Source organism: Bacillus rossius, chromosome 2 (assembly GCF_032445375.1).
Source record: "Bacillus rossius redtenbacheri isolate Brsri chromosome 2, Brsri_v3, whole genome shotgun sequence".
NCBI lineage: Eukaryota > Metazoa > Arthropoda > Insecta > Phasmatodea > Bacillidae > Bacillus > Bacillus rossius.
The window spans coordinates 62,796,164-62,806,854 of NC_086331.1; the positions used below are offsets into that span (position 1 = coordinate 62,796,164).

General features: G+C 34.9%; 2 protein-coding genes across 2 annotated transcripts; both read left to right on the forward strand.

Moving 5' to 3' along the window:
• The first annotated feature begins 3,114 nt into the window (after positions 1–3,114).
• LOC134529965 (tyrosine-protein phosphatase non-receptor type 9-like) lies at positions 3,115–4,059 on the forward strand. The gene is given in 1 exon segment (XM_063364506.1): positions 3,115–4,059. A coding segment is annotated over 1 exon segment (945 nt).
• A 5,214-nt stretch (positions 4,060–9,273) lies between these two features.
• On the forward strand, positions 9,274–10,230 carry LOC134528898 (tyrosine-protein phosphatase non-receptor type 9-like). The gene has a single exon (XM_063362565.1). The coding sequence runs from the start codon at positions 9,274–9,276 to the stop codon at positions 10,228–10,230; it is 957 nt and encodes a 318-aa protein (XP_063218635.1).
• The last annotated feature ends 461 nt before the right edge of the window (positions 10,231–10,691 follow it).

The following is a 10,691-nucleotide window of genomic DNA, read 5'->3' on the forward strand; positions in this document are numbered from 1 at the left end:
GTGTATATGAAACACGTTACGGTTAAGCTTGAGAGTGTGAGTGAACGTTGTCTGGATATAAGTGGCAAGGATGTGGAGGCTGAGCGCAAGCGCAGATCGTTAGTGAGTTAGAAAGAGTGGGAGAATATGAGCAGTCAGTATGAAATACGACAGCGTAAATTGTAAAGCTTGAGTCGTTACTTTAAAGTGTAAAGTTAAACTTCTGAAGTATCTTAGGGGAAAAATTTTTCACTTATTAATCTTGTGTTTGTTACAGGTTCAATTGAAAATTGTAATGCTAGTTCTTCTAACTTTTATGAAACTTACTCTATGAAGAATATATAGTGCAATCAGTGCGATATCTCGTATAGTGCTTACGTGAATAAATCCACGTACTCAGTATTCCATCAATTGTAAATGAAAAATTGAAATGATCGTTTTCCGAAGCCACTTTATGTGTAATAAAATTATGAGAGAAATAAAGTTTATTTATTTTTTATTTACGAGTTTTACTTATCAAATCACGATATTACTCATGAATTGAGTGGTATTCATAATTTAAAAACGAACTAACTTCCATTTAGTGAAACATACTATAAGTATGTTCTGCTATTCACAATGAAATGTATTTGAGAAAAAACAGGCCTTCTATTTGCAATGTATTCTTAGATCATCGAAAATACTTCTACTAACTAATACAATTGCTCAGGCATTCTTGAAGTCACGTATTAGCACTTGGTTTGGTTGGTGGTCCCTAGTTTAGGATGCAAATTATACTTATTTCAATATCAATGGAATAGAAGTAATAAAAGAGCTATAAAGTGTCCAGTGGCTCAACGCCTGGTAAATAATAAGTCGAGCTTGGAATAAATAGGAAATGGCGTCATTCATTCCAAACCTTACTTCTAGCACTCTGGTATTAATTATAAGTATAGTTTATTATCAAATGATTAAGATTCTCATGAAGCGGTTGCCTAAATTTCAACTATTCCTACGAACACCTAATCGCAGGAGTACATTCTTTGCACAATATATGAAACAATATTGAGGTTACCTTGGCTACTTGAGACTAAGTATAACTATTCACCAGAAAGAAAACAATGAGTTGCTTTGACGTATACAATAGAATACTTTCAGTATTGACAATAGTGATGAGACCATACCATATCAATTAGATATACGATTGTAAAGAGGCCAATAAGCATTCTACAACGACAAAAAATGTGTTAATTGTAAGTACACTTATCTTTAAGTATATTTCTATAAAAATTTATCTGCTGTATAGAGTGTTGTGGCCTCAGCCAAGAATAAACATCCGTAAAGATGAAACGCAGAAAAACGAGTAGCATCGTCACTATGACGATTTTTTAATATTTGGCTTCCATAATCGGAAAATTGACTTCGATATACTGATACGACGAAAATATCTGGAGCACTCAAACATCTTAACATCATTTTTATGGTTCGTAAAAAGTAAATCTTTCTTAGAGGCTGTAAAATTGAATTTAACTGTGTGTATTCAATTTATGTACTAGTTCAATTTAACATTTGCTTGCTCGTAAACTATATGATTTATGACCAATAAAACGTTTTGCTTCTGTGTGCGACGCACGTATGTCATGCACGTGACTAAAGAACAATATATCCGAATTTAATTTGGTTAATAGACGCACTTAATTTGAATAACAATGTCTTCATTACAGAAGTTAAAAGGGGCATCAGTAGTGGTCAAAAGTTTTGTTCCATGGGTGGCATAGCAACGTTGAAAGAGCGAGATTTATATGTCCTAATTGTTCCACACGATAAATTCAGTGTGTAAATCTTAGCTCGGTAGAACACATGTTGTATGTTAACAAAACAATGTGTCTTTAATTTTGAGTAGTGTAATCAACGTCATTAAACGCGTCACGAACTTTAAGGACTAACGTTGTCATTTTCGTAGAATCAAAAGCATTAAAATAAAATTTTTATTTTAGTTTCAGTTTAACAATTATGAGATTTATACTCCCTTGCGCATCAACAGAAATCAAATAAATAAAGAAGTAAATTCCACGATATAAACCAGGACTACGACTGAACACGATAATAAAAAAAACATTAATAAAAACATTCGATGTAGAGAAAAGTATACTGTTCATTAGGCACAAAATTGGTGTCTCCAACTTTGCACAGCCACAAAAACGGATCAAGAGCTTTAGGAGTCGCTGTGACCTCTCCTATTGTAATCACGGCCGTGTCAAGTCTTTTACTCTTCTTCCATTCCCGGCAAAGCTCATCGTACAATATAATTTCCAATGCAGCTAGAGGGCAGATTTCCCATTGACGCGGCACAATACATCCGTATTTTAGACCCATTTTTAAATGGATAAAAATTGATAGTACTCGCACACGACTTTCTTGTGCAATAAGTTTTCTTGCAATGTTTACGTGACGAGATACTTGCAGTCTTTTTATTATGAAAGGTTAATAACCCAGCATGCAGTAGGTCTTTTTTAAACTTAGCTGATAATTACCTTAATGACCAGCTAATTTTAGATTTGGAAAACATTATCTCAAATGTTGTTGAATTTATGTCTTGCGACCATCATGATTATGATTGTCATCGTTATCATTATAATTATTAGATGCATGTGAAGACAATAATATCAATCGAAAAGTCAGAGGTCTCTAAAAATTTGGGGATTTGATGTCTTCGTTAAACGACCAAAGACTCGATCTTTTCTATATTTTCTTTCAGTGAAACAAACTATTGGTACATTCTGTTCTTGCAACAGCGCATAGCTAGGAATATACATGAGTTGCATATAAATATCGTCTTTTAATACTAGTCTTATTTTATAGTTGTAATAAAGCTGGATCCATATCCGTCGAGTACAGTAATTGATCGAAAATTGGAGAATAACCGGAAACCAATAAAGTATTGTATAGAAAATAATGAAGCAATAAGTATTCTTAAGTCAGGAGATTTAACACTGAGTGAAGAATGGGTTGTTTACAAATTATCAATTTAAAAATATCCAACTGAGAGCGTATATAAATACTGAAGCGAACTCATATACGATTAGTTTGCCAACAACCGTCGATACAATAAGCGATAAGGTTACTTAGCGTTCGACCAGCCAAGTTCAAGGTACCATGCCGTATATTTAATTTCATTATTTTAATCCTATAAGTCTGTGGAGGAGAATGAACCAGTTGGATTTCGCAAGCCTTGCTTGGGCGGAACACATTTGCAGCATGACCATCGAAGAGTCAGGTACCTGGGAAACTTTTGCAAAGCTGGAAAATATGGAGAAGAACCGGAACAGCTTAGTCCCATGTTGGGATCATACTAGAGTTAAGTTGACTACGAGTGAATCCGCATCAGACTACATCCATGCCAATTACGTGAATGGTTTTGAGGAGAAGAAGAAGTTCATCTGCACCCAAGCACCGAAAATCAACACTTTGGTCGACTTCTACCAGATGATCTGGAGTGAAAACAGTTGCATTATCATCATGCTAGTGAATGTGACACCCAGTTGCTTTCAGTATTGGCCTTCCAACGAAGATGAAACTGTGCAAGTCGGTCAGTTCACAATAACGAGAACCAACATAGAAATGTTTTTCAACTACATTGCAACAGACTTATCTATAAGTGATCCATCTGGAGAATCACGTAGAATCCGCCACTTTCTATATACTGGCTGGACAGAAGATGACGTTCCTGATGACGTAGCTGAATTTTATCAGTTTGTGCAAAGAACCAATCAAGCCCGCACAGCAGCAGTACGATCAACATTGAAGCTAAATAAAAATCGCCCTGGGCCCATCATTGTACACTGTGACACGGGGATTGGCCGAACTGGGACCTTTTGCACGGTAGACATCGCGCTCTTTAGGATGATGAAGACCGCAACAATCTCTATTCCGGAAATTGTTACTCTCATCCGACAACAAAGACATTCTAGTGTGATAACTTTTGAACAATATTTTTTCTGCTATCGTATATTGATGCATTTTTTGTCACATATACTTCAGAAATTGACTTGCACGAGACATGGAATAACTAGATGTATAGATAAGATCGCTTCAAAGTAATAGTCTAACTTGTCTGATTCTCCCAAATTTCTGTTTATTGTTTTCGTATAGAACTTTATACATTGATAAGTTATATCCTTATATAACTGTTATTCAACGGTTAAGTAAATAAAGATTACAGAGCTGTGTGTTTGTAACTCTGAATTATTCATTATCAAACCGTCCCGCTTGACGTACGCTTCGCAACTCAGAATTCATAAAGGAAACAAATAATTTATAAACTTTTGAAGAAATGGAGATGTCAAACTTCATAATTCGCTTGGAAGAAGTACTAGCAGAAAGGAACAGTGAAGGTGAAAACTTTTTCCATGAAGCAGCTAGAAGTGGAAGTTTCTCACTTATTACAAGATTCATGCCATTTATCCGAGGTATTTATGCAGCAGCAGCTCTGAATGCACCTAACTATGCCGGTCAAATGAGCATCCATGTGGCGGCTGTGACTCATGGGAAATGGTACGCAGCAAAGTTTATTGAAAGTTTGGTGGAGTTGGGAGCTGACATTAATGGACAAGAAAGTATTGAAAGTAACACTGCTCTTCACCTTGCAGTAATTCAACGTGATTATGAGCTGACTCAGTGGCTCTGTGGACAGCCAGGTATAAATTTGGAGCTCCGCAATGCCAAAAATCTTTCGGCATTTGAGTTAGCTCTGAAAAATGGAAACAAGAAAATGATACGAATTCTGAAAACGTTTTATTCTATAGGAAACGACGATTCAATTTAAAGTAAATGTTGTTTTTGTTAGGTTGGAAAATCGTTATGTAATATTGTCTAATAAATATACTGATGATAGCTGCGTTTCTTTTCATGACTATCATAACTTCCTTGTCAGTTAGACTGCGAAATCATTTCAATAATTATGGTTTGAATCTTGGTCATAAAATGATAAACCCGTTCCGTGAACACGCAACTGCTGCATGATATGAGTTGACCTTATCACTCGGGTATAATTAATTCATTTATTTTGCGAGTGTGAGTAAAATGACGCATGATACCGTTGATAGTAAAACAACTGCGGCAGTCAACTTCGACTTAAAAATAGATATGGCGTCAATGTTAAATATGTTTCAGACATCTTACATAATAGGCACTGAAAATAAGTCTAGATTTATCATATGACTATAGGTTATTGAAAGAATTTTCTTGTTAGCAATTCCTTTCAAGAAGACTTCTTCCTTCTTTTACGATAGATTTCTTGGTATCAATCGCCAAGTGATATATTTAAAATTTATAGGGATTTAGGATCTCAAGCTGATGAATAGAGACTATCATCATAATGTTGTTATGCTCAGCGATATATCACTACTTTGTGAACAGCAGATTGTCAAACTGTGATAAAATTTGGGTTCGAATTGTCAGACAATGTCTACAATGTAAAAAAATTAGTTCTGGCATAACATCTATTAGAAATTTAAATTAATTGAAATTTATGGTTTGGTGGTGAATTTTAAATCCTTTTGTTGTCGGGAAATTTCCGGTCATAGACCGGTCAATTACGTCATGGCCTAATTTCGACAGTATATAAACTGCGTTGACACGATTACTTTATTAGTATCCAATCATTATTTGTCAAAACTCCCTGTCCCTAGTGGTTTTAAATCCAGACAAAGCAATGGAGAAGCATGTGAGTTAGCTTTCTTTTTAACTTTCATGTTGTCTTAAATAAACCGTGTTCGTCAAATAAATCTTTGATTCTTCGTAACCCAATAATTTTTATATTATTACAGATGAGTACGGATCGGCCCATTACAATCACTCTACAAGAACTTCGATTCTGCCGTAACAAAATAATCATTTTATGTCACGTGAAGCAGCAGTTACGACAACGATTAGATTCTTACCGTTTCCAAAACCAAATCACTGCAATTGACAAAGAAATTACATTTCTTAAACATAAAGTAGTTCTCTTGAATAAAAGGTTAGTAAGTCCAAATAAGCACTTCTCAAGGATTAATTTTATCTCAAAATTACTAAATTGAGTAAAAACTTTTCAACTACTTGAGTACTTGAACTACTTTAGAAATTTATCAAATCCATTCATCAATCACTTATCTTCATGTGTGGTCATCGTCCCATTTTCACTTTCAGGCTTTCGGGTTTAAGACATGCAACAACCGTAGTGGAATTCATTCAATAATGAGCAAAGAGCACTTATGCATAAGTTATGTTGTATGATTCATGCTTGATGTATTACTTATAGTATTACAGTGTTAATTATTGTGATGTAGATACTAGCTCCGTAATTAATTATATTTTTAAAGAGGTGCACGGTTAGGAGAATAATAATTGATGTAAGTTTTCAGGAAACTATTATTTGTATACTCATAAATAAATTTTTTTATTTTGAATTGTTTTCTTTTAAATTTCCTGGTCAGTGACGACAATTAGGCAAAGCTTGGCCAAGTCATTTCTTCTTAACATTTCTATTTTGATGTTATAATAATCCTCATAATCATCATATTTAGACTAGTAGAAGAGGCGCGAATCACAAGGTACTGTGAGTACCCCTCCACTAATTTTATTCCCACTTAATAGACATTATCAGTGTTGTAGTTAAAAAAGGTATCGACATCTGAGTTCTGTAAAATTCTTAAATATTAATGACATGTCCCTAGGACGCGTGCACCGATAAAAAATGAAGTTTCAACTAGTTCATAATCGATTGAATCAGAATCTCGTTGGATTAGGTTTCACTATGAACAACTACGATTACTTCATGTAAGAAATAATCAAAGCTTCGGTCGAGTCTGCATACTTAATAACTTACTGCGCCGTATTTTTCACGCAAAGTCACTACGACTTTGGTGCAGGTGACTTACAAATGTCATTCGGTTCATTCACACTGTTTAAATTCCGCTGCGCAGTAAGATAAAATGTTCGAAACGTTATTCAGTTGACCTCAGTTTTTTATCAAAATAACCATGTTCGGAATATTAACATACATGTGACTTCAATATATGAGAAACAAACACCATCTGTATGACAGAGCAGCGAAACCTAAATGCGTCTCGCTCGCTCCAGGACACAGACTCTGATGTGTGCTCTTGGTTACTGGTATCTAGGTTACAGATGAATTTTATAGCTCTGTGCTTACTCATTTTTGTATTTTCGTTGCCAAGTGAGCGCTGCCAGTTCAAGGCGGATTGCTTTGGATATATATCGTGTGCTCGTGCTACAAATTTACAGTCTGCCTATACGCTTTATATAATTAAGACCTACTCATACGAACAGTTTTAGTTTTGCTCATCAAGATGATACGAAGTGTAAGTATATGATTTCTTTTGAATATGTTTCACCGAGGTTGTTTTTACATCCATATCAAGTGTTTTGTCTACTTCTTGACAGTTGGATTAAACCTTTCAGGTTAGGCTACACCCTTATTAAATAAAAAAATTCAAAAGTATTAAAAAGGATTCGATTTTTAATCGTTTTGAATACTTTTTAATCCTTCGACATCCTTTTTAATACTTTCTTTTATGGGTGTTTAATATGTGTAAATTATTTTGAATCCTTTTGTTTAATGAGGGCAGAGTTCCGGAGATTTCTTTTCAACTAATAAGTGTTAATTTTTGTTACAGCCCTGCATGCGTGAAATCACTGGTGCCCAGCGTCGGATGATGGAAGTGTACCGTGATAGAATCATGGTATTGAAGGAGAACAAGCTACGGCTGCTTCAACAACGAGATTCTTCCAGCAAGAAAAACGAAATAATTGACAGAATCGACGATCAAATCCGAACAAACAAGGATGCGATATTACGGATATACAGCAATTCTAATTTTTGTCCTATGGATATATATTTGTTGTGACTTATTAAATTATTCCAAGGCTTTATTCAAGTTTTTTAATTACCATATTACATCACAAATAGCATCTAGAGTAGAAGAACTTTAAATTGTTGAATCGGTGAGCCGAATAATGATACAAAACTCTGATAAACTTTGTAAGATCTCTTTTGATCTGCAGTTCAAAAAATCTTCAAAAGGGTGAGTGAGTAGTAAATGTTCAAATGTGCAGACACCGATCGTATATATTAAAAGACTAAAATAGAATAGATACACTATAATTCCAACACAAACACATCTAGTCCGCTACACAATTTAAACGCGCATCACTCTCAGGTCTTATGAGCTTGTTTGTGCAATAAACATGCCCTCTGATATCAATTGGCTAGGTCATGGATATTTTTGATAACCCGTTCGAAAGAAATCGATCTGCTGCCAAACATCTGCCAGTATTGAACAACTGTGCTTAGAGACATATTGTGTTATAAGTAAAATTTTATATCCAGAATCAAATCAGTAGAGAAATATTTACAACCGAGTAGTTTTTCGTTGCAGCAACGTTTTGGTGGAAACCGAAATGTCACAAAAAGTGAGTATACTATTTTATTTATTTTATTTATTTTACTTTAGTTTATAGCATTTTCCCAAGAATGTTTACTTATGAACCTATTGTCTACTACAGACTAATATGGATCAAATCACGGATTCTATGAAACAAGAAATCATGCGTCACCTTAACAAGATCTATGGCTTGAAACAAATACAGCTGCAACTTTTGAGGCTGTCCTTTTCGCCGGCTATCCAACATGAGATCAATAGAATAAAATGTGAAATTTCAAGACATAAAAACTATATATTACAAATATACCATCGCTATAATTTTCATCCTTTAGATATTGATTTGTTATGATATAGTAGGTTTTTGTTTAATAAATCTTTTAAAAAAACAAGATTCTTGCGTTATTTTGTGACTAAAAGAAACCTGAGCTCATATTGGCACAAAAATTGTTATACTACTAGCTGATATAAAATAGTATAGCGTGAGTATGGAATATCTATCTGTGAGGTGAGGCATTTCAGTAGAGTCAAATCACCCGCCAGACACCAGTTAGTATTTTGATTAACCTTACGCAACTAATTGTGTACCGGTGTCACTTAATCGATCTCATTACTTCTGAATAATTCTTATATCATTGTTTATTTATTGTATACACTTCGCTCACGAAGTGTCTGCGTATTACTACAATTAGTATTCAGAAAGCACACCAATGATCAAGATAGTGCATGCTAATGAAGTAATAAATTACTGACTTAAAGATGTTTAATCGGAAGTATATAAGTCCTCAATCAAAGAACAATGCTTTTAGTTTGCTATCAACTGTTCCTAAGACAAGTTCGAGTGGTATAGAAAAATATTCTACAAAACACCATGGAATCAAAACAATTTGATGAGCTTAACCCCAAAAGCTTGTGGGAAAGAGCGATTCAACCGAATTTTGTAAGCCTTATTACGGAAGAATATTGTTGGATTATCAACTTACAAACGTCAGGTACATGGGAAGCTTTTGCTAGGCCAGAAAACATGGAAAAGAACCGAAACAGCTTAGTCCCATGTTGGGATCATACTAGAGTTAAGTTGACTACAAGTGGATCCGTGTCAGACTTTATCCACGCCAATTATGTGGACGGTTTTGAAGAGAAGAAAAAGTTCATCTGCACCCAAGCACCGAAAACCAACACATTGATCGACTTCTTCCAGATGGTCTTTAATGAAAATAGTCGCATCATCATCATGCTGTTGAATGTGACACACAGTTGCTGTCAGTATTGGCCTTCCGCAGAAGATGATCCTCTACAAGCTGGTCAGTTTACAATCAAAACATTTCAAAGGAAGACACTCTCGAATTACATTGTGACAGAATTGAGTGTCACTAATAAATTCATTGGACTACAACGTAGAGTTTACCATTTTTTGTACACTGACTGGACAGAAGACGGCGCTCCTAACGACGTGGGCAAGTTTTACAAGTTTGTGCTAACAATCAATCATATGCGCACGGCTTTACAAACAAGAGTATTGGGTAATTTTGAACAAACAGGACCTATCATTGTGCACTGCTCCACGGGAATTGGACGAACGGGAGTTTTTTGTGTGATAGACTACGCCCTCCATCAACTACGAAAAACTTCAAAAATGTCTCTACCAAAGATCGTGATGAGCATCCGGCAGCAGAGGCATTCGAGTGTTGTTATTCCAGAAGAATATTTGTTTTGTTACCGTGTGGTGCTACATTTTTTGGCTGAAATGAATGATCGACTGCGTGATAAAGAAAAAAAGGATTATTCAGAACTGCCAAAAATAAAAAATCATCCACTTTACAGTTGAAAATTTAAGTAATTACAGTGTAGAATGTGGACTGATGTAGTAAAAGCTTCCATTCTATATTTTAGTTAGTTCAAATCTCGAAACTACTACACTGAATTATATTAGTATAGCATGAGTATAATAGTGTTATGCTTCCGATTAATATTCATTAGCACGGGCAAGTTAGACACTAAATTCTCACATGAACAAGATTTAAAATTCAAGGTCTAGTTTTTATGATGCATATATAACGCCTTCGTCAGTTTTCAACTAAGCCATGAAAGTGAAACAACGTGTACGTAGAAATACGCAAAGGGATTCATAAACCTTCGGTTATCCAGCAAAAAGCAGTTTGAGAAGATACAGTAATGATTTTATAACACTTACTTTGTTTACAGTCCAAATTCAAAATGTCTACTGCCATCATTCAACGGGAACGTCAAGAGTACCAAGACAAAGTTGATGCATTGAAACTCGCTAAA

What these genes read in the sequence shown, in the direction of transcription:
- LOC134528898 (XM_063362565.1), top strand. Translation starts at nt 9,274, where the DNA reads ATGGAATCAAAACAATTTGATGAGCTTAACCCCAAAAGCTTGTGGGAA.